General features: G+C 39.7%; 1 protein-coding gene across 1 annotated transcript in view; it reads right to left on the reverse strand.

Annotated features, from left to right (window-relative positions):
- Positions 1 to 25095, reverse strand: part of LOC127650807 (mucin-4-like) — a 29714-nt gene extending 4619 nt beyond the window's left edge. Inside the window, exons 1-20 of the mRNA XM_052136444.1 lie at positions 25012 to 25095; positions 24289 to 24356; positions 23989 to 24057; positions 23518 to 23550; positions 18909 to 18950; positions 17080 to 17130; positions 15404 to 15454; positions 10825 to 10971; positions 6798 to 7601; positions 6111 to 6257; positions 3194 to 3235; positions 3048 to 3083; positions 2956 to 2979; positions 2812 to 2859; positions 2370 to 2414; positions 2166 to 2210; positions 1028 to 1072; positions 888 to 935; positions 778 to 813; positions 403 to 504 (exon numbers count right to left, since the gene is read on the reverse strand). Of these exons, the coding sequence (XP_051992404.1) occupies positions 403 to 504; positions 778 to 813; positions 888 to 935; positions 1028 to 1072; positions 2166 to 2210; positions 2370 to 2414; positions 2812 to 2859; positions 2956 to 2979; positions 3048 to 3083; positions 3194 to 3235; positions 6111 to 6257; positions 6798 to 7601; positions 10825 to 10971; positions 15404 to 15454; positions 17080 to 17130; positions 18909 to 18950; positions 23518 to 23550; positions 23989 to 24057; positions 24289 to 24356; positions 25012 to 25022 (1894 nt within the window). The 5' untranslated portion in view covers positions 25023 to 25095. The remainder of the gene's footprint in view (positions 1 to 402; positions 505 to 777; positions 814 to 887; positions 936 to 1027; positions 1073 to 2165; positions 2211 to 2369; positions 2415 to 2811; positions 2860 to 2955; positions 2980 to 3047; positions 3084 to 3193; positions 3236 to 6110; positions 6258 to 6797; positions 7602 to 10824; positions 10972 to 15403; positions 15455 to 17079; positions 17131 to 18908; positions 18951 to 23517; positions 23551 to 23988; positions 24058 to 24288; positions 24357 to 25011) is intronic.
- Between the last annotated feature and the right edge of the window lie 201 nt (positions 25096 to 25296).

Here is a 25296-nt window from a genome sequence, read left to right on the forward strand (position 1 = left end):
CATCCATCCATCCACTGTATCAATACGTTCGCCCGTCCGTCCGTCCATCTATTTATTGTATCATTCCATCCATCCATCTATCTATCTACTGTATCATTCCATCCATCCGTCCATCTGTCTGTCTGTCTGTCTGGCTGAGTTATAATTTCAGTGACCAGTCTGTGTAATTCATACAGGCTCTTGGAAGTCTGTATGATATCATGCCTGGATATCTTGTAACATTAAAAGCATCTCTAATAGTCATTACACACCCTTGGAGTCTGTGTCTAAGACTGCAGACCTGACAGACATTATTATATGTGTGCTGGTATAAACCAGTCGCTCTGGTGAGAGAACGGCTTCTGGGGTAAAAGGCACTCTAAATTTACAGGACCTAAAGGAGAACAGAGCAGCAGCCATTACCTGGCAGAGCTGCTTTAACCAGATCGCCACTAGATGGGTGCCCTGGACCCAAGCCAAGCGCTGGAAAGGAAAAGTAGCGAGGAACGTCATCACAGCAGTCATCTTTCAATAAATTATTAGGTACAGAACAGAAACTGGCATTTTCTGGTGTATTCTGTCACACATCCCAAAATTAGTACGGCATGACAGCTGGATAGATTAGGGAATGCTCTCAGCCCTATATGTGAGCCATTTAACAGGATGGGCATAAACATAAATCAAATGATCTAAACTAGTATGAGATGTCCTGTTTGTAACAAGGCCAATGAGATTAATGGAAAGATATTCACAGTCTGCGGCCCACTAGAAGATGGACCACTGGTAGTGGATGCTTACCTGTGGATTCCACATGAAATGCGAGTCCCATATGATCTGTTGAGACAGCGTCAGTTACTAGGCATGAGGGCAGAACGTCTGGGGTGTTTCTGAAAGGTCTAATAACATACCTAACCCATCTGTCTGAGTGTCTGCACCAAAGCTGTCATCCATTCCACCTGCAGAGGGCGACATACAGAGTTTATCCAGACATTGGGCAATAATACTCAATATTCCTTCCACAAATGAATGAGAACATGGGAATGCTCACCCATTAAGCCAGTGAGGAAGTCATGACTCGACTGGTCTATTATGCCTGCAATAGATATTTACATAGAAGATGAATCACATGGCTGAAATTACTGTGTGTGTGTGTGTGTGTGTGTGTGTGTGTGTGTGTGTGTGTGTTTGTGTGTGCGCGCGCTACCCATAACTGTCAATTTTCTCCTCATTTACTCACCCTCATACCATCCCAGAAGTGTATGAATTTCTTTCTTATGCTGAACAAAAACGATTTTTAGAAGAATATCTCAGCTACAAAAGCACATACCTCAAGTGGTTTAATCCATGCCTTCAAAAGCAGACAGACAAAACTTAACTCCTTTTTCACTATAAATCTTGATATCGTCAGTCTGCTTGGTGATCATGATTTCAAGCTTGATTGCACTTCCTAGCACCAAACACTAGGAAGTGTAATCAAGTTTGAAATCATGATCATGCCTAGAGACAGCAATGGAAAGATGTACAGTAAAAAAGGAGTAACGTTTTGGTCTTTCATACTGCCTGGCATGATATGAGAGTAAGTGATGAGAGAATTTTCATTTTGAGGTGAACTTTCATTTTAAAATTGGGTTCCCATTCTATTCAGTGTGTTCTGGTGCTCATATTACAGACCGAATTTACAATTTCTAAAAAAATAAAGGTTTTATATTTAGTGGTTTTCTCTAGTCATGGCTACTTTTGCTCAAACTTAGGTTGACGTATTTGACCAAACCTTAAAAACTACCTAGCAACACCCTGGCAACCACCCAGAATGCCCTAGCAACCCCACAGTTCTGCTATCTACTCTGAACACCTTAGCAACCTAACAGCAAAATCTAGAACTAATTCTTAAGGGTTCTTGAGTTGACCACTTGGCCTGGTCTAAAGGGGGACTAGGGGGAATACTGCCCCCCTATTTTCTCCTTGTGCTCCCCCAGTTCCGGTTGGATGGCGAAAAAATCAAGGGAGCCCCCCTACCCCAATCAATGAAGAGACAAGCATTTGCCCAACCTAAAGATCAAAATGCCGAAGCAGAATTTTAGAATAAAAATCGGTGCTTTGTTGTCTGTCAAACCCTTTTTGACTCAAAAAAGAACCTTTATTTTTAAGCGTATAGGGGTAAAATGCAATAGATGAACTGTTCCTACCTGTCATTTCCAGGTGAGGGCTTGCACCAAATGAATCAAAACCACCTGATAAACACAAACAAATAACACACATATTATTTTTGTATTAGGTTTGAAATGATAACTGATAGTATCTTTTTTATTTATGTAATGACTTTATTCCAGCACATGGTTTTCCATTTATGCAACACTGTACAGGTCATATATTAAATCATGTTTGTATACCTGTTCCTTGTATCTGAGATGTGCCCTCTATGAAATGATCCAAGCCTGCATTAAATAAAAAACAGCTGATAAAGATGATGCCACTTTCCAGACTCTCTATAGTTAAGTTAATGGCAAACGTCCACAAACATGCTTACAGACCATACATAAACATTCATTGATTTATTCATCAGTTGACAAAGTCTACAATCCACATGCTTCATATTATATCGTACTATCAGATTGTATATTAGTACAGTAAATTCAGTACATACATACCCCAAAAAGACACTTAAGATGCACTTGTAATGCATAAATGACATTTTAATGTGACTTTTGTGTTCAGCTACTCTTTGGGGCTGCTGAGTGGGGATTGTGATTTAAAATGGAGCTGTAAACTGACTGTCAAATATTATTACTTTTAATCTGTTTACATACAGTCACTGTCAGTCAGTAAACCCACCTGTGAATCCTGTATCTCCTCCATTCATTAGCTGTTTGTGTCCATTACCTGTGAGAGGAAACTGTTAAATTGACTGAATCATTCGCAGAGTGACAACATGATCTCTCAGATCTTTACTGGACATTAGCAGAACACAAAACTCACCATTAGATTCTGTCTCTGGGATTTCTGAATTAAAAAGATACAAATTACATCAATCAATCAATCTTTATTAACTAAACCTTTATGCTCATCACCTGGAGGCTCGATTTGAGATCCTTCAGCCATTTCACCTGATGCAAGAGGACAAAATCTATTTGTATACAATTGTGTACAATAATCATGCTATGAGTAATTAACTCCAGGTCAGATACAATATAATGAGGATCTATCATTCACATACCATTTTCATATTGCGAGCCATCTGTGTGTGCAGATAATGACCCTAAACACAAACATACACTCACATGAAAAAGCCATTTTATTTTACATTTAGCAGGTCGCCTTATGGGGGCTGCCATGTTGAGATCACATGACCAGCCACATACTGCTTGTATTATCTCTGTAATGTCCCTAATATAGGATAACTCTGAAAAAAACAAGTGATAAATATGCATGCGAAAACTGTATTTCTTCAATGCCAATAGTGATTGAATTTTTTTTCGTGTGATGTGTCCACACTGATCGTCAGTATTAAGTCTTAAACTGCTGCCATATCGGCCAGCACAAAGTCAACAAAATATTAGAGGTCGACAGATAGTGGATTTGGCCAATATCAGTAACTAAGCTGGTGGAAAAGGCAGATTACTGATGAATTGGCAGATAGTTTAAAATAAATAGATTTATTGAATGTTAATTTAAAGTCTTTCCTTGCTGTGACAAGCATAGACATAGAGGTACAAAATTAAGAAACAGTTCACTGTGCAATCAAAATCTCAATAGTAACAAGAAAAAAATTTAAGATTTGATTAACGTTGGAACTTCAGTTATGAACAAGCTTGCGATACACGAGGACTCTTATTTTGAAATGTTTGTGTTCCCAACTTACACAAACACATAAGGGAAATAAAAAAGCACTGTTAATATAATTTTGTCATGGTTAGTGAATGGAAGAGATGAGAGAGTGAGGATCCAAATGCAGAACTTTAATTGTAAACATTAACGATGAAGGTAAACATACGAAAAAAAAGTAACAAAAATGTCTAAAGCAGTATGCTGGCTTATAACACACCACATACAAACAAGAACTGATGCAGGAGGTTCAGGAGGAGGAGCTGCAGGAGGCAGAGACTCAGGGGACGGAGCAGACAGAGCTGCATGAGTCTCAGGGAGTGGAGTTGCAGGGGGTGGAGCCACAGGAGGCTCAGGAGGTGGAGCCGCTAGAGCTGGAGCGTGAAGCAGAAGGGCCTCTGTCGAGAGGGTCTTCGGAACCACCGGAACTAGGAGCAGAGGGACCTCCGTAGAGGGGGTCTCTGGGACTACTGGAGCCAGGAGTAGAGGGGCCTCCATCAAGGGGGTCTCTGGGACTACCCGAGCTAGGAGCAGAGGGGCCTCCATTGATGGGGGGTCACCGGAACCACCAAAGCTAGGAGCAGAGGGACCTCTGTAGAGGGGGACTCTGTGACCACCAGAGCTTGGAGCAGAGGGGCCTCCATTAATGGGGGGTTACAGGAATCACCGAAGCTAGGAGCAGAGGGACCTCCGTCGAGGGGGACTCTGTGACCACCAGAGCTAGGAGCAGAGGGGCCTCCATTGAGGGGGTCTCCTGGAGCGAGGAGCAGAGGGGCCACCATCAAGGGGGTCTCCAGGACCACCGGAGTGCGTAGCAGAGGAGGCCACCATCGAGGGGGTCTCCAGGACCACCGGAGTGAGGAGCAGAGGGGCCACCATCGAGGGGGTCTCCAGGACCACCGGAGTGAGGAGCAGAGGGGCCACCATCGAGGGGGTCTCCAGGACCACCGGAGTGAGGAGCAGAGGGGCCACCATCGAGGGGTCTCCAGGACCACCGGAGTGAGGAGCAGAGGGGCCACCATCGAGGGGTCTCCAGGACCAACGGAGTGCGGAGCAAAGGGGCCACCATCGAGGGGGTCTCCAGGACCACCGGAGTGCGGAGCAGAGGGGCCTCCATCAAGGGGGTCTCCAGGACCACCGGAGTGCGGAGCAGAGGGGCCTCCATCGAGGGGGTCTGCGGGATCCCCAGAGTAGAGAGCAGAACGTCAGCCCTTATGATTTTAATGATAAAATCCCGAAGAGACAGATGATCAGTCTAAAGGGACCAGCTTCCTCACAGGGTCATTAAGTACAAACCAGAAAATGGTTTTGAGGGATCTCACATGCCAGTTCAGTTTAGTGGCCAGCTTCCAAAAAAATGGAGCAGTACTACACTGCAGGTGTGGACCCATGGGAAAGTTTCCCGATTTGTTCTGCTGGATCCATAATGTAAGGTTGGTTCTTCTATCACGGTTTGTGAAGGGAAGAGACGAGAGAGTGAGGATCCAAACGCAGAACTTTAATTGTAAACAAAAGAGGATACAAGGATGAAGGTAAACTTACAAAAAAGAAAGTGACACAAACTCTACAGCAGTGTGCTGGCTAATAACGCACAACATACAAACAAGAACCGATGCAGGAACAAAGAACAAGAGAGGATATATATACATGTAAATCTGATGTTTATAGTGCTATGTTGCTCTGAACTGCACCCACGACTTTCACCCACTGTTGCACTTGTGCATATGGTTGAGCGACAATGAAGTGATTTTATTTGATTTGATTTACATGGGCTAACAAGAAGACGAGGAAGACCTTGGATACAATTAGGGACATGGAGAGGAAGACAGACATAACAGAGGAAGATACAAAAATTCAAAATAAGAGTCCTTGGGGGAAAACATAAGAATGACGTGACACATCCACAATGTATTACAATATAAACACTATAAAGTAAATGTTGTCAGAGATGAATTAATACAGAATGAGCAGTATTTCATCAATAGTAGCAGTCATGTGGCACAACAAACTCCACGGGGAGTCTGTGATTGTTTTTATTTCACCCCTAGAGGCCGCTGTTTTACTGTAGAACCCCACAATGGCGAAAATAGATGAATAATAATAATACAAAAAACCCTGAATGCAACTATTGGCATTCATATTTGCCGATATAAGACATGAACATATATCGGTCGACCTCTACAAAATATTAATAAGATCACTTTTAATATTGTTTTGTATTGAATTTGACTAAAATAAGGTTTATAATGACAAAAGGGCTCACTCAGTGTGATTGTATTGATGGTTTATCCTCAAAATTGTTTGAATACCTGATGGCTGTGATTGGACCTCAGAGGAAACTACACCCACACCACCTGACGTCTGTCCTGCTGAAGGTCGATCAAATGCGTGGCTTGACAACATCGATGACACATGACCTGGTGATATGTGGCCGGATGACCCTTGACCTGATGACACTATGAGATTGACAGAGACACCCCATTATGATTTGCATAAAGGATAAACAAGAACCGACGCAGGAACAAAGAACAAGAGAGTAAATATACACATGGGCTAAAAAGAAGATGAGGAACACCTCGGATACAATTAGGGCAATGGACAGGAAGACAGAAATAAAGACACAAAACTTTAAACTAAGAGTCTCTTTAAAACAAGAGTCCTTGGGGGAAACATAAGAATGATGTGACAGAGCTCCCCCTTAAAAAGATATATGACAGTAGTCCAGGGCTCAGAAGAAAAGGCTCAGTGGGCGGAACCGCAAGAGGCATAGGCTCAGGGGGCGGAGGAGACGGAGCTGCACGTGTCTCAGGGAATGGAGTCAAAGGGGGTGGAGCCACAGGAGGCAGAGCCACAGGAGGTTCAGGAGGTGGAGCTGCAGGAAGCAGAGACTCAGGGGGCGAAGGAGACAGAGCCTCATGAGTCTCAGGGAATGGAGTTGCAGGGGGTGGAGCCACAGGAGGCTCAGGAGGTGGAGCCGCTAGAGGAGCAGGCGGCACCGCTGGAGTTGGAGCGTGAAGCAGAAGGGCCTCTGTCGAGAGGGTCTACGGAACCACCGGAACTAGGAGCAGAGGGACCTCTGTAGAGGGGGTCTCTGCGACTACCGGAGCTAGGAGCAGAGGGGCCTCCATCAAGGGGGTCTCTGTGACTACCCGAGCTAGGAGTAGAGTGGCCTCCATCGAGGGGGACTCTGTGACCACCAGAGCAAGGAGCAGAGGGGCCTCCATTGAGGGGGTCTACTGGAGCGAGGAGCAGAGGGGCCTCCATCGAGGGGGTCTCCAGGACCACCGGAGCGAGGAGAAGAGGGGCCTCCATCAAGGGGGTCTCCAGGACCACCGGAGTGAGGAGCAGAGGGGCCACCATCGAGGGGGTCTCCAGGACCACCGGAGCGAGGAGAAGAGGGGCCTCCATCAAGGGGGTCTCCAGGACCACCGGAGTGAGGAGCAGAGGGGCCACCATCGAGGGGGTCTCCAGGACCACCGGAGCGAGGAGAAGAGGGGCCTCCATCAAGGGGGTCTCCAGGACCACCGGAGTGAGGAGCAGAGGGGCCACCATCGAGGGGGTCTCCAGGACCACCGGAGTGCGGAGCAGAGGGGCCTCCATCAAGGGGGTCTCCAGGACCACCGGAGTGAGGAGCAGAGGGGCCACCATCGAGGGGTCTCCAGGACCAACGGAGTGCGGAGCAAAGGGGCCACCATCGAGGGGGTCTCCAGGACCACCGGAGTGCGGAGCAGAGGGGCCTCCATCAAGGGGGTCTCCAGGACCACCGGAGTGCGGAGCAGAGGGGCCTCCATCGAGGGGGTCTGCGGGATCCCCAGAGTAGAGAGCAGAACGTCAGCCCTTATGATTTTAATGATAAAATCCTGAAGAGACAGATGATCAGTCTAAAGGGACCAGCTTCCTCACAGGGTCATTAAGTACAAACCAGAAAATGGTTCTGAGGGATCTCACATGCCAGTTCAGTTTAGTGGCCAGCTTCCAAAAAAATGGAGCAGTACTACACTGCAGGAGTGGACCCATGGGAAAGTTTCCCGATTTGTTCTGCTGGATCCATAATGTAAGGTTGGTTCTTCTATCACGGCTTGTGAAGGGAAGAGACGAGAGAGTGAGGATCCAAACGCAGAATTTTAATTGTAAACAAAAGAGGATACAAGGATGAAGGTAAACATACAAAAAAGAAAGTGACACAAACTCTACAGCAGTGTGCTGGCTAATAACGCACAACATACAAACAAGAACCGATGCAGGAACAAAGAACAAGAGAGGATATATATACATGTAAATCTGATGTTTATTGTAAATTGATGTCAATGTCAATGTCACCTTTATTTATATAGCACTATTAAAACAACACAAGTTGACCAATGTGCTTTACATTCTCACTGAAAAATAAAAATAGAAATATACTACAATAGTAATAGAATAATAAATAAAAAGAAAAACATTTAAGACCTAATAAGCCATGGCAAACAGATATGTCTTAAGTTGTACTTTAAAAACATGTACAGAGTTAGCATCCCTAACATATGATGGCAAACTATTCCAAAGTCTTGGCGCTACTACTGCAAAAGCCCGATCCCCTTTCTGGCTTAACTTAGTCCGTGGAATTTTCAGCAACTTTTGAGTTGAAGATCTCAAGGTTCTTCCTGCTTGATACTCTATTAACAGAGCTGATAAATAAGTCGGTGTAAGCTCATGGAGTGATTTATACACCAATAAAAGAAGTTTAAAATCAATTCTATATTGTACAGGAAGCCAATGTAGAGCGATCAAAGAGGGAGTGATATGTTCTCGCTTTTTAATATTCAATAATAATCTCGCTGCCGCATTTTGGACCTTTTGCAGCCGTAGAATAGAAGCTTGACTAATACCCTTATATAAAGAGTTACAATAATCAAGTCTTGACGATATAAGCGCGTGGATAGCAATTTCAAGGCTCTTATACGTCAAACACGATTTCATCTTCGCCAAGTTTCTTAAGTGAAAGAAACTTGTCTTCACTACATGATTTATCTGTGCATTTAGCTTCAGAGAGCTATCGATGTAAACACCCAAGTTTTTAACACGTTCTTTAACATGTATTGATAGTGGACCGAAATTTAACTCCACTGAGCTCCTTGTTCTTCTGGACTCGCATACTACAATCTCAGTCTTATTTTCATTAAGATATAGAAAGTTAGAGGCCAACCATGATTTAAGTTCAGACAGGCAGGACATTAGAGGCTCCAGGCTACTTCCGTTTCTTAATGGTAAGTATATTTGCAAGTCATCTGCATAGCAATGAAATGCAATGTCATACCTCCTAAAAATATCTCCCAACGGCAGCATGTAGAGTGAAAAAAGTGTTGGGGCCAGGATAGAGCCTTGTGGCACACCGCATATCAGTGGTGTAGAACTTGATGTATACTGGCCGAATTTCACTGCCATGCTTCTCTCAGTCAGGTATGACCTAAACCAATTTAGGGCCTTCCCTGAATCCCTACATATTCCTCTAGTCACGACAGCAACACAGCGTGATCTATTGTATCAAAGGCTGCGGTTAAATCTAATAAAACTAACACTGCTGAATCACCAGAATCCACTGTCATCAATAAATCATTGAACACTTTTACAAGGGCAGTCTCTGTAGAATGAAGCCTCTTAAAACCAGACTGGTAAACTTCACCAATCTTATTCTGTTCTAAATAAACCTGTAATTGATTGAGCACCACTTTTTCTAAAATTTTTGACATAAATGAGAGATGCGAGACCGGTCTAAAATGATTCAAGTCAGTTGGATCTAAATTTGTTTTTTTAGCACTGGTTGCACAAAAGCCTGTTTCAGCATGTTAGGAAAAATACCTGTATCTAAACTTTTATTCACAATCTGAATAATACTAGGTCCAACAGCCTCAAAATTTTCTTTCAGGAACCAAGGAGGAACCATGTCTATAGCTGACCCGGTAGGTTTCAGGTTGCTTACAATTTCCGTAGCCGCTGAAAAGTAATGAGTTCAAATTGATTAAAAACTGTAGTCTGTGTGAAAAAGTTTAAAACGTCATTGTTCATTTGTGGGATAATTCCTCTAAGATTCTCAATCTTTGTTTTAAATGAAATAAGAAAATTCTCACATATCAATGGGGTCGGATTGAGATTTAATATGGGAGGGTTTAAAACTCTATTTATAATCTTAAATAATGTCCTCGGATTGTTACCATTTTTTTCTATTATCTCAACAAAATATTTTGATTTGGCTAATTTTACAGTCCTCTGAAAAGTTTTTAACGCTTCTTTAAAAATATCATAGTAAATTTGTAACTTATTTTTCTTCCATTTTCTCTCTGCTTGCCTACAGTTTTGTCTAAGGCCTCTTATTTTGATATATATGTCTCATCACTGTCATGACTGCTATGTTGCTCTGAACTGCACCCACGACTTTCACCCACTGTTGCACTTGTGCATATGGTTGAGCGACAATGAAGTGATTTTATTTGATTTGATTTACATGGGCTAACAAGAAGACGAGGAAGACCTGGGATACAATTAGGGACATGGAGAGGAAGACAGACATAACAGAGGAAGATACAAAAATTCAAAATAAGAGTCCTTGGGGGAAAACATAAGAATGACGTGACACATCCACAATGTATTACAATATAAACACTATAAAGTAAACGTTGTCAGAGATGAATTAATACTGAATGAGCAGTATTTCATCAATAGTAGCAGTCATGTGGCACAACAAACTCCACGGGGAGTCTGTGATTGTTTTTATTTCACCCCTAGAGGCCGCTGTTTTACTGTAGAACCCCACAATGGCGAAAATAGATGAATAATAATAATACAAAAAACCCTGAATGCAACTATTGGCATTCATTTTTGCAGATATAAGACATAAATATATATCGGTCGACCTCTACAAAATATTAATAGGATCACTTTTAATATTGTTTTGTATTGAATTTGACTAAAATAAGGTTTATAATGACAAAAGGGCTCACTCAGTGTGATTGTATTGATGGTTTATCCTCAAAATTGTTTGAATACCTGATGGCTGTGATTGGACCTCAGAGGAAACTACACCCACACCACCTGACGTCTGTCCTGCTGAAGGTCGATCAAATGCGTGGCTTGACGACATCGATGACACATGACCTGGTGATATGTGGCCGGATGACCCTTGACCTGATGACACTATGAGATTGACAGAGACACCCCATTATGATTTGCATAAAGGATAAACAAGTGCGTTTGACTATTTTAAAGTATAATATGAATATAAATGAAGATATATGGATACACAAATGAACATGTTATGGATAATTTTTTTTTTTATAATTGAACCAAACAGCCTAGTCTTTTAGAATCCCCTACACTTTTGCAAAATTATTTTTAGGTGGCTCGTTGTACATATCGCACAGTTTCCTAGTGAAATGAACACTAGAGGTGCTATAACAACAATGACTTTTAGGCCTTGTCCACACTAATACGTTTTCGTTTGAAAACGCGTCTTTTTCTCTCCGTTTTGGCCTTCCGTCCACATGCGAAAACTGAGCTTTTTGAAAACGCACAAAAAAGTGGATACATTTGAAAATGCCGTTTTCACGTTGAGGTGTGGTCTGTGAAAACGGATGCTTTCAAAAACGATGACGCATTTTTAGTCATGTGACCCATTCAGTCCAAAACAAGATGGTGGACGACGTAGTATCGCAGTTGTCTTGGCTACTCTCCAGTTTGATTGCGTTGTTAAAGATTAATGTCAGTTTGTACATACTTCAGCTTACATTTCTTCAAAGGAGACGGGATGTTTACTCGCAGTTGTTGTTCAGCGAGGACAGTTACGTTTCAGACCATACATTGGCGTGACGTTTCAAAGAGGCGGAAAGTAAATAAACGCCTGACAAAAATTACGCGTGTAAAAGCGTCTTACGTTTTACTCATGTGCAGTACAGGGACATAACCGTTTTCAGACATTATGGTGTGGATGAGCAACTTTTGGAAAACGCTTCAAAACGCTAGTGTGGACGGAGGGCGTTTTCAAATGAAAATGCCATTTTCAAATGTATCCGGATTAATTTAGAAGTAGCCTTAGGGTGCTTTCACACTGGCAGTTTAGTTCGAAACAGAGCACGTTCGCATGAAAAATTGGTAATGTGAAAGCTGTCATGCGGACTGGGGAGCGCACCGCGGTACCGAAACCGAGACTACCTGTAGGAGGTGGTCTGAGTTCGGTTGCAAAGCAATTCACGTGAATGTGAAAGCAACTCGGACTCGGGTGCGTGCTCGTTCAAGAAGTAAAGTAATCTACGCATGCGTTTTAGCCGATGATGACATAATTAATTTTGACAACACATAAGGATTGTGAATTTGTGATCCTGAAAGTCCCAAAAAAGTAACGACACCACAATGACATATAAGTGCAATCAATACTGTCTGTCTATCTATCTATCCACCTTATAAATACTATATATAAATACTATTATAGGTTATAAATGTAGGGTAAAATAGGAGATGACAGTGACGATAACTTCACCTTGGACACAAGGGTGAACTAAACTATCGATTAGTTTTAAGGTTTTGGGCAAACACGTTAATAGTTAATTAGTTAATTATAGTTAATCAGCAGCTTTGAGCTGAGTTTATTTGAGATTGGTCGCTCTCACACAGTGTTGTGTGTTGTGGTCTATCGGCCCCCCAAGTACAATAAGGACTTTTTAAATTATTTTTCGGATTTTCTGGCTGAAATCATGCTTAAATATGATTGTGTTCTTATTGTTGGGGATTTTAATATTCATGTGTGTTGTCCTGATAAGCCAATGACAAAGGGTTTTCTAAACCTCATTGATTAATTTAATCTTGTGCAATCTGTGTCTGGACCCACACAAGAACATGGACACACACTTGATCTTGTTTTATCATATGGTTTGCCTGTTCTTAATCTAGAGATATGTGACGCAGTGTTTTCTGACCATATGCCGGTATTATTTGAGACTGCTCTTGCCTGTCATACATTTAAACCTCGCGCTGCTGCAAGGCGCTGTCGCATGATTAACCCTTCCACTGCTGCTCAGTTCTCGGCTGCTTTCAGTCAGCACACCATCACCCCTGAGTCTGTATTGCACACAGAAGAGCTTAGCTCATGGTTTCACTCCACCTGCCAAACTGTTTTAGACACTGTGGCTCCATTAAAATCCAGGCAGCCAAAAACTAAATCTGAGCCCTGGTTAAATGACATGACTCATGCTGCCAGACGTGAGTGCCGTAGAGCTGAGCGCAAGTGGAAGAAGGACAAACTGCAGGTGTCTCTTCAAATGTTAAGGGATTGCTGGCATCATTTCCAGGAAACTGTGAAAGATGCCAAAAGAAAACATTTCACAGATATTATTCTGGCAAATAGTCGCAAGCCTCGTGTTTTGTTTAACACCATTGACTCACTTTTAAATGCACCACAGAATGCTTGTATGGAGGCATCCCCTGTTATGTGTGAAAATTTCCTTTGCTTTTTTATTGATAAGGTCACTTCTATTAGGTCTCAAATTGCGCCTTCAGCTTCAGACCCTTCAATCTCTGTCCCTTGCTCGGTTGTTTTTGATCATTTTGAGCCGGTGACTTTTTCTTTTTAGAGGAGGTAGTTGGTCACTTGAAGCCCTCGGGTTCTCCAAATGATGCTGTTCCCCCTCGATTATTTAAGGAGGTTTTCCCCACTGTAGGACCATCTGTGGCTGCATTTATAAACAGTAGTCTGACCTCGGGTGTGGTCCCTGAAATTTTGAAACATGCAGTGGTTCAACCTCTGATTAAAAAACCTGCTCAGGATCCGTCAGTTCTTGCTAATTTCAGGCCTATTTCCAAACTGCCCTTCCTTTCAAAAATCCTGGAGAAGATTGTGCACAGTCAATTATTGGTCTTTTTGGAAGAACATAATATACTAGAGGTTTTCCAGTCCGGCTTTAAAACCTTGCACAGCACCGAAACCGCTCTTTTAAGAGTTTTTAATGATATCTTTTTAACGACTGACTCTGGCGACTGTGTTATCCTTGTGCTTTTGGATCTAACTGCTGCATTTGACACAGTGGATCATGAGATATTGATTTCACGTTTAAGGCAGTGGGTGGGCATCAGTGGCATGGCACTGGAGTGGTTTAGGTCATATTTAGCGGATCGAACTTTTTGTGTCAGCATAGGTGAATTTGTATCCTCCACTGCTCCTCTCTTGTGTGGGGTCCCACAGGGCTCAGTCCTCGGCCCTCTACTTTTCTCTTTGTATTTGCTTCCACTTGGTTCCATACTTAGAAAGTACGGCATTTCATTCCACTGTTATGCAGATGACAGTCAGATTTATGTACCCCTTAAAAAGAAAAATGATAACTCTGTTGGACAACTACTCAATTGTCTCGATGACATAAAGGCCTGGATGGCTCTGAACGTTTTAAATTTTAATGCTAAAAAAACAGAAGTGATGGTTTTTGGAGGCACCACTGGGACCCCGCCTGTAGATCTGGGCTCCTTGGCACCCTATATTAAATCTAACATTACAAATCTAGGAGTTAAAGTGGACCCTGAGCTTAAATTTGACAGTCACATCAAAGCTGTTGTCAAATCAAGCTTCTTTCATTTGAGGCAGCTGGCCAAAATAAAGCCAATTCTGTCAAGACAACATTTTGAAACTGCAATCCACGCCTTTGTAACTACACGGCTGGACTATTGAAATTCCCTATATGTGGGGGTTAGTGGGTCCTCCATCACCCGTCTCCAGATGGTACAAAATGCAGCAGCACGTCTTTTAACAGGCACACGTAAACATGAGCACATTTCCCCTATTTTAGCTTCATTACATTGGCTGCCTATTCAATTTATGATCCATTTTAAAATTCTGTTATTTGCTTTTAAATCTTTAAATGGTCTTGCCCCGCCATACCTCTCTGAGCTTCTACACTCTTATAAACCCGTCCGCGCTCTCAGGTCAGATGATCACCTGCTCCTGACTGTGCCTAAAACTAAGCGTAAGCTCAGACGGGACCGTGCCTTTGCTGTGTCTGCCCCTAGACTATGGAATGATCTGCCTTTGCATGTAAAGCAGGCCTCTTCTTTATCTGTTTTTAAAACCCTTCTTAAAACCCATCTTTTCTCTGTGGTTTTTAACACCTAGTAAGAGGTCGATTTTATATACTCGATTTTATTTACTTGATTGTATTTGTTACTTTGTTTTTATTGTATGGTTATTAATTGTACATATGTTTATGTATATTTTTCTATATTTTTATGTACAGCACTTTGGTCAACTTTGGTTGTTGTAAAGTGCTTAACAAATAAAGTTGGTATGGTATGGTATGGTATGGTAATTATAAACTTTAATTTAATTTAGTGCCACACAGTGGACATTTCATCTTTGAACTGCTGCAAGTACTAACGTAATATGATTTAGTGTCACCACAGTCACGTAATCTTCATGAGATCAGGTACGAACCAACGGTTTAACACAAACTATTTAATGTCTCTTACCGAGAGAAATGGAAATTGAACAGACCGTAACACATATAGTATTCATGTTGTAAGTTTGTATTATTATTCAGAATATCATACAAATCAAACAGTTGTTTTACATGTGATTCTTAAGTGTCATTACCAGGGACTTTAGATCCTGAACCTCCATTAGCACCTGCTCCTCCAGCGACACCTGATGAAGATTAAACTGTTTATAGTTAAACAAAAAAATCCAAGTTATATTATATTATATTATGAACTTATAAAAGAAAACTACAAATTATTATGTTTAAAAAAATATATGATTTCATATTAAAGGAATATTACGGGTTCAAATCAAGTTAAGCTCAATCAACAGCATTTGTGACATACTGTTAATTACTAGCAAAATTAATTTAGTCTCACCCCTCCTTTTCTTTAAAAAAGCAAAAATCAAGGTTGTAGCGAGGCACTTACAATGGAAGTCAATGGGGCTGATTTTTTGGAGTGTTTAAAGGCAGAAATGTGAAAAAGCACTTACACAAATTATTCTATTAAAACTCTAAAATGTATTATTTGAGCTGTAAAGTTGTTTAAATGGTCATTTTAGGGTTTTAAGATATGTTGACATTACATCGTCATGGCAACAAAGTAGTAAAATTGGCTATAACTTTACACAGAAAAGGTTAGTAAGTGATTTTATCACACTAAATTCATGTTTACATGAATATTGTTTATGTCTTGTGACTATACTTTGGAAAAAGTGAGTATTTTAACGTTCAAAATTTGGCCCCCCCATTCACTTCCATTGTAAGTGCCTCTCTGTAACCTCGATGTTTGCTTTTTTAAGAAAAGAAGGGGCCAGTTAAAATGCCACAAATTGAGCTTAACTTGAATTGATCCCTGAATATTCCTTTAATTTATTATTTCCATTCCATATGCATAATTAAATTTCACTTCCTATCTGTTTTCATTTAGGCCAGAAGTGATAAGTTACCTGGAGAAGCTATCTCTGATTTCGACCCATCTTGCCCATTGTAACGTCCACCTGAAAGTATAATAAATACCGTGAAAAATCATGCTGCCAACTATTAAATACACTACCATGATGAGAATTGAGTCAGAATACCCGTCTCTACCATTACTTCCTGTAACGCACAAGGAAGTATCACATACATCTATTACTGAGTGCCCAGTGTTTCTACAGTAATAAAACACTGCCATTCATCTTAAAACAATTCCAGATTTTCTTTGGCTTTTGAAAGATGAGCAAAGAATCAGCAATGATATACAGTGGCGTCAGAATGTATCTGGACATGACATTGCAAGAAATCAGATATCAGAGCAAGATTCATCTGCAAACAAATGATCTAAAATGAGCCATTTTCCATTGATTTTAAATCAATTGATCATACAATGAGTTTCTGGATTGGTTTACAATTACCATTTGATCCTTCTGAAGATGCTGATGTGCTGCTTGACGCTGTAATCACAAAAATACAAGCTCTTGTATATAAAAATTACCTTTCACACTTGCTTTGATGTTGTGCTTATGTGACCTGTGTATTATAGTACGGTAGTGTGCGACTTGTGTGAAAGTTTTGCCCCTGATAGATCAGGTTCACACTTACAAACTTGGCCAGTTTGAGTGCCACCATTAAGTTTCTGACCTAGGAAACAGGAGCAAAGGTTTTGTCAAAAGGTGTCTTTGACTTCAGGCCTGAAAAGTAGCCATTGAGCTTTTAACAACTTCACCTTCCGCCACAAAGACCATGCGAGGCTAATGCACAAGAGGTTTTTAAGAGCTTGTTTTTGGGTTTTCCAGGAGAATTTCCTTACCATTTGGAGATTTGCCAACAACAGAGCTGCCAGGTAAAGGAGTCATACCACCTTGGAGAAAAACAGCCCTTCAGTTTAAGCCAGGCACCAAAATGTGGCCCACAATATGCATTCACTGAGCTAGACCCCTGTTTTCCATGGACATACAGTGGGGTTCAAAAGTTCACTTGTGAAAATACTTATTTTTACCTAATAATTTAATATAATTTATTTAAAAAAATTATTTAAAAACATTTTGTACAAATCCTATGATCAGTATATTAATTTGAGGGAAACTTACATTGAAGAAAAACAAAATTACACGTGTCTGGCGAAATTTTAGCAAAATGATATTACGTTGCTCTTTACGCGTATTGCGGCATTTCCAAAGTAAAATGTTGTGGCAGGGCGCAGGGCGGGGTCGGGTCGTGATTATACACACCCGGTCTCTTATCAGGCTAATCAAGCCGGTTCTCGTCCTCCTTCCAGTTGAACCCCTTTACACTGGTGCCGAAATCCGGGATGGAGGAGGGATACGCCGTAGTAGAGTTCTCGCCACTACCGTCCACCCCAACGGAGCAGCCGCGGCCATCTGCCGGGGGACGAGGAGCCCGGCCGCATAGAAGCGGACAATGGCTGCTAACCACGAGGGGAGAAGGGGTCTCCCCCGCCCATGGCAGTGGTTCTCCCGCTCCAGACGGTCGGCAGCGAGCCCCTTCTCCCCTCGCGTTTGGAAGGCTCCTCGTCCCCCGGCAGATGGCCGCGGCTGCTCCGTTGGGGTGGACGGTAGTGGCGAGAACTCTACTATGGCGTATCCCTCCTCCATCCCGGATTTCGGCACCAGTGTAAAGGGGTTCAATGGGAAGGAGGAAGCGAGAACCGGCTTGATTAGCCTGATAAGGGACTGATAATCACGACCCGGCCCCGCCCTCCGCCCTGCCACAAATGTCCACTGCGTGGCGCTAAAAGCGACTTAAATGTTCTTCTTAACAGATGAGGTTTATAAGGCTCTATTGAGTTTTAAAGCAACAGAATCTACTTTTCAACCCTAAACCTTACACCTAAACCTAACTAATAGTCTCAGAAAAAGTCAATTAGAGATGAAAAACACAATGGCTGAAAGCCACGTCATTTTGCAATGCTTCTGACACTTTCAGCTCACGTGCCCGCTCTTCAGGACTCTTACTCTGGTCATTTGCATTGCATGTGCAACGCTCTATCAGTTGAGCTACCATGCAATTTCATCGCTTTTGAACAAACCTTTTAAAGTAGTAGGTAATGTTACGCTAATGTACAAATGTACAAAAGTCGACGACTTTAGATATCACAACTTGGCAGTGTGTGAGGAACAGGGCGAAAAGTATGTGATTATGGACTGATAATCTGCCGTTTAAGTGAATAAAAGTTAAAAGTTAAATGTTTTAGTGCCTCTAATGTTCATTTCAATGAGCCACCAAATTGTATTGCAAAAATGTAGGTATAGTAACATGATTATGAGACCAGGTTGATTTTAACATCGTCAATGTGACACATGTTCTTCCATTTGAGTGACACTAAAACTAACTGTTTATTTCAAGGTTTAGAGAGTTTGAATCCCAGATTTTCAAAGTGAACTCAGACTTATCAAACCCCACTGTATGCACCTGAGGTGGCTGATGGTTCATCTGTCCAGGTTTATTAATAAATCAAGCAATGCCATTCAGCCTCCATGGCAAAATCCCCACGTACCTGCTGCCTAAACCAGATTAACGACTGACTGACTTTGCTTACTGAGTAAGGTGCACCCAGTGAACTGTTTTCCAGTTCAGTGTTCTCTGCCCCAGCTCTAAAGAGGATTAGCTTCACCTTACCCAAGCCTTTGGGTGCTGCAGTCACCGTATGCGATCCAGCTCCTTATGGGAAAGAAAGAGAGAGATTCTTACCAATTTTGTAAGACAATAAACATACGATTCTGAGAGACCACTTCTCAATCGATCTACTCTCCTACAGAGAGGAAAAACACTATTTTGATATATGATTAAGGAATTTTGCATACTAGTCAAATACATTTGAAGTGTTTTAAAACAGTTATCAGCCTTTATGTACAGCTTAGAACTTGTTAGATTTGATTTTATGAGTTATTTTTGTTGTCAGCACGACTCCTTGGAAATCTTCGTTCCAAATTCATTCATTAATAAAATAAGCCCCTAGTCTTCACGCCTTAGTTTATGTTACATTATAGCACATAAGAAGTGCCATGGTCATTGTAAACTGATGGTATTAGATGGAAACACCCTGGTATCCTGACATATATAATGGTTCTGTACGGTTACCGTATTCATATGCCATTGTATTTACATGGTAATCATATATACTTTAAAGAATACATGGTAGTTAAAAGGGTTTATCTCAGTAATGTTTTAGAACGGCACCACTTCATGTTGCCCATAAAAGTGAAACCTGTGCTTTGATCCTGAAGGAAATTGCTGCATCACACATTTCTTTGTCTAAATGCTCATTGTGAATGATGCATTCTGTGAAGGAAGACCTTTTTAACAACTATGTGTAGTTGCTACATATACTGTACATGCACGGCTAATACAGATACAAGGAAAACATTATTAGAGGTAAAAAAGCACATATCGCAGTTGTTTCCATGACTTCACTGAACTATTGTGAGATATGATGCATTAATATAGTTTTGATGCTGTGAAGCAGATCTGTAATTAAAATGATACTTAACTGTTAATTAACTGTATGCATGTTTAGATTACACCACACAAGTAAGCGTTTGATTGCTTATTTTCGCTTATTTTGGTGAGGAAATTGGCTTAATTTGGGCTTGTTTTTCCAGACCGGGTTGCTTGTTTGTCATGTGAGATCTGGCAACACTACAATTGGTATTTCACCGACCCCTTAGTGCAGAGTACCGTCGTTATAAAAGAACGTTATTAACTGTTCTCTTATTTCATCCTAAACGGTTACCATTTGGAAAGGAGTCTTTGGAAACTCAACAGTAGTAAAACAAACAGTAATATTTGTTTTTGTTTGTTTTTAGTCCCCTGCCAAAAAACCATGTAATACACAACAAAATTCCATGGTACTTTGATGTATGCCACGGTACTGTATGGTTTCCATATTCTTATACAATGATATTATGTGGTACTCACCACAGACACATTCAAAATCACAATATTACCATGGTACCATGTCAAAAAACAAAACAAACATATGATAATACCATGGTACTTTGATAAATACCACATTCCTCATACATAACTAAGAAAGCTCGTAATGATGTTGAAAAACATTGTATTACCGTGGTCCTTTATCCAATGAACAAATCATTGACCTTATTCACAGCAGTGACATCTTTGATTTTTGGCGGCAATGACAACGAGACTTTGAGGGATATACTGCATCTCTTCAATGGGCTTTACTGCAGTTTAAAGTGTTTTTGAATCATTTTGCGAACAAAACGTTGAAAAAACTCCAGACAACATGAGTTGTGGAAAATTAGATGTGGTTTAGGAGCTTTATACAGCTGTATAGAATACTTGCCAAGAAGAGATGGTAAGTCTATCCCTCACAGCATCCCATGACATTACCATGGTACCAGGTCTGGTAACTGAAGGACTATTATGGTATGTTCAAATACACGTATTACCATAGTACCATGTCAAAAAGCCATTTACTTTGATATATATCATGGTAATCCTAAGTAACTGAAAGACTATTATGGTATGTTCAAAAACATGTATTACCATGTTACCAGGTCAAAAAGCCATTTACTTTGATATATACCATGGTAATCCTAAGTAACTGAAAGACTATTATGGTATGTTCAAATACATGTATTACCATGTTACCAGGTCAAAAAGCCATTTACTTTGATATATACCATGGTACTCCTAAGTAACTGAAAGACTATTATGGTATGTTCAAATACATGTATTACCATGTTACCAGGTCAAAAAGCCATTTACTTTGATATATACCATGGTAATCCTAAGTAACTGAAAGACTATTATGGTATGTTCAAATACATGTATTACCATGTTACCAGGTCAAAAAGCCATTTACTTTGATATATACCATGGTACTCCTAAGTAACTGAAAGACTATTATGGTATGTTCAAATACATGTATTACCATGTTACCAGGTCAAAAAGCCATTTACTTTGATATATACCATGGTAATCCTAAGTAACTGAAAGACTATTATGGTATGTTCAAATACATGTATTACCATGTTACCAGGTCAAAAAGCCATTTACTTTGATATATACCATGGTAATCCTAAGTAACTGAAAGACTATTATGGTATGTTCAAATACATGTATTACCATGTTACCAGGTCAAAAAGCCATTTACTTTGATATATACCATGGTACTCCTAAGTAACTGAAAGACTATTATGGTATGTTCAAATACATGTATTACCATGTTACCAGGTCAAAAAGCCTTTTATTTTGATATATACCATGGTACTCCTAAGTAACTGAAAGACTATTATGGTATGTTCAAATACATGTATTACCATGTTACCAGGTCAAAAAGCCTTTTATTTTGATATATACCATGGTAATCCTAAGTAACTGAAAGACTATTATGGTATGTTCAAATACATGTATTACCATGTTACCAGGTCAAAAAGCCATTTACTTTGATATATACCATGGTACTCCTAAGTAACTGAAAGACTATTATGGTATGTTCAAATACATGTATTACCATGTTACCAGGTCAAAAAGCCATTTACTTTGATATATACCATGGTACTCCTAAGTAACTGAAAGACTATTATGGTATGTTCAAATACATGTATTACCATGTTACCAGGTCAAAAAGCCATTTACTTTGATATATACCATGGTACCCCTAAGTAACTGAAAGACTATTATGGTATGTTCAAATACATGTATTACCATGTTACCAGGTCAAAAAGCCATTTATTTTGATATATACCATGGTACCCCTAAGTAACTGAAAGACTATTATGGTATGTTCAAAAACATGTATTACCATGTTACCAGGTCAAAAAGCCATTTACTTTGATATATACCATGGTAATCCTAAGTAACTGAAAGACTATTATGGTATGTTCAAATACATGTATTACCATGTTACCAGGTCAAAAAGCCATTTACTTTGATATATACCATGGTAATCCTAAGTAACTGAAAGACTATTATGGTATGTTCAAATACATGTATTACCATGTTACCAGGTCAAAAAGCCATTTACTTTGATATATACCATGGTACTCCTAAGTAACTGAAAGACTATTATGGTATGTTCAAATACATGTATTACCATGTTACCAGGTCAAAAGCCATTTACTTTGATATATACCATGGTAATCCTAAGTAACTGAAAGACTATTATGGTATGTTCAAATACATGTATTACCATGTTACCAGGTCAAAAAGCCATTTACTTTGATATATACCATGGTACTCCTAAGTAACTGAAAGACTATTATGGTATGTTCAAATACATGTATTACCATGTTACCAGGTCAAAAAGCCATTTACTTTGATATATACCATGGTACTCCTAAGTAACTGAAAGACTATTATGGTATGTTCAAATACATGTATTACCATGTTACCAGGTCAAAAAGCCATTTACTTTGATATATACCATGGTACTCCTAAGTAACTGAAAGACTATTATGGTATGTTCAAATACATGTATTACCATGTTACCAGGTCAAAAAGCCATTTACTTTGATATATACCATGGTACTCCTAAGTAACTGAAAGACTATTATGGTATGTTCAAATACATGTATTACCATGTTACCAGGTCAAAAAGCCATTTACTTTGATATATACCATGGTAATCCTAAGTAACTGAAAGACTATTATGGTATGTTCAAATACATGCATTACCATGTTACCAGGTCAAAAAGCCATTTACTTTGATATATACCATGGTAATCCTAAGTAACTGAAAGACTATTATGGTATGTTCAAATACATGTATTACCATGGTACTATGTGCAAAAAAAAAAAAGATACACCACAAAATACCATAATGTATGATTCGCATAATTATATGACATATAATTTACATTATTCTCCATTGTACTTCAAAGTATGAAAATTGAAAATAGTTGTGTCCAAAACAAATGGTATCACCATTGTACCATGTCCAAGAACATTTCACATTTGATACCATAAGTGATACCATGTTATTTTGATATACCACGATACAGTATGATTTTCATAGGTAATACCATCATGGTCATGTCTCAAAAACATGCTATTACCATGGTACCATGTCCATAAAAAAAGAACAGACACTATCACCAAGTAATACCATGGCACTGTTTTGTAAGTGCAATGTCTGATTATGTCTGATTGTCAAAATCAAAATGTTTATATAATTGCTAGGTTGATTATATCTCATTATGTGATCATTAGATGACTGAGGTTTTGCACAATGATGGTAAGTTGTGAACTTGTCACCCACCCTTCATATGCTGACCTTTGGAGTCATCATCATCTGAAAAAAAAGGGAAAATCGATAGAGTTTATACGAAATGCTCCCTTGTTCTGCCCTTCTCCTCTCTCTAAGATTTGGTTCTTCTCTTGTTTTGTCTTAAAATCTTTCAGTTGTGTTGTTTAAACAACTTTTATGCATTTATGGTAAAGGTGTTATTAATTGCCTTTATGATGTTCAACAGATTATTTAAAAAAGGATTAAAAGAGAATCAATCTAGGGAAAAAGACACAGGCCACATATTTATTACAGTTTATGATGAACTTTATAGCTCCAGTTTAGTCTTCATAATCTCAGTATTATCTGCTCATTTGATCTTTTTTGCAGGATAAATTGTGTTAGGTGGAATGGAAGTTAATATGCCGAAGCATCTTGTGGTGGTATCGTTGGCTCTCGTCAGTACGTTGATGAAATATCTGATAAAAGACCTTCATCTCCTACCCTCTTCCTCCTCAGACAGTTCTTCTTCCCCCTCTTCAGCCTCAAAGTCATTCTCCTCCGGCTCCTTATCTGTCCAGAAAAAGTATTCATCTTTTTTTCCCATAGAATGAAAGTGAATGGTGACTGAGGCTGTCATTCTGCTTAACATCTTATTTTACTGTTCCATGGAAGAAAGAAAGTCAAATGGGTTTGGAACAATATGAGGCAGAATGTCAATTGTTGGGCGAACTATCACTTTAAGGTTATGGGGGGACTTGTGTGTTACATGTAAATACAGTCCTTTGGAAATAGAAGTCGTACCTTCAACAGGAGCAGTTGATACAGTGGACGCCAACAAGACAACAGCCACTGAAGCAATTACAAGTTTTCTGTGAAAGCAATATGATAACATGCTAGATTAACCAATGGGAAGCTTTCAATGTGTGCAAATCTACACTAGCTATGTATATCACACGTAGTGCACATGGAATATCCAATTTAGACGTCCCCCCCCAATAACTCTAAAAATGACTATAAAAACAATTCCCACAATTCTCTAAAAAAATGCATTGCTAATAATATTATTTGAACTGAAAAATAAAAAAACAAATTCATCATGTGGGTTTCATAAAGACTAGTTAAAGTCATGTTGAAATGTCACACAACCATAACCAAACAATTATCTTCATAATTTTAATATATATATATATATATATATATATATATATATATATATATATATATATATATATATATATATATACACATATCAGTAAACAATGTCAAAACCATCCTCTTAACATTAACATTTAATAAAGCAAAAACCTTCTTATGTCTGTCAAACTGGGTCTCATATATTAAAATACATATTAACATAACATGATTCTTTCAAATCCAACACAACTCTATTTTCATGCCATAATCATCTACGTATGCTTGATAAATATTTATAAAGGATCAATTATAAGTTATCAATTGGTCACCTATAATTTATGGGGTCCATTTACAACAAGACTATGAATTCCAATGACATTATTGTCTTACCTTGACAACATCTTTAGCTCAGGTCTATGTGGAGAACCCTGCAGCAAACATAAAGCAACCAGCAAACTTGCTTTTCACTTCCTTATGCTTGACTGAGCACCAAAATACATTTTATACCCTACCAGCCCCCCATCTTTGTAAGGGGCTGGACTTGATGTCTAACCCCAGCCCCTGTCATTCAAACTACACCCACTGTAACTCAGAAAAATCAAATAAGATATGAGTGCTGCATTATTATGCGCATTTTGGTTCAAAATGTATATATCAACAAATACTGTAGCTGCA

The sequence above is a fragment of the Xyrauchen texanus genome, chromosome 10, assembly GCF_025860055.1.
Source record: "Xyrauchen texanus isolate HMW12.3.18 chromosome 10, RBS_HiC_50CHRs, whole genome shotgun sequence".
NCBI lineage: Eukaryota > Metazoa > Chordata > Actinopteri > Cypriniformes > Catostomidae > Xyrauchen > Xyrauchen texanus.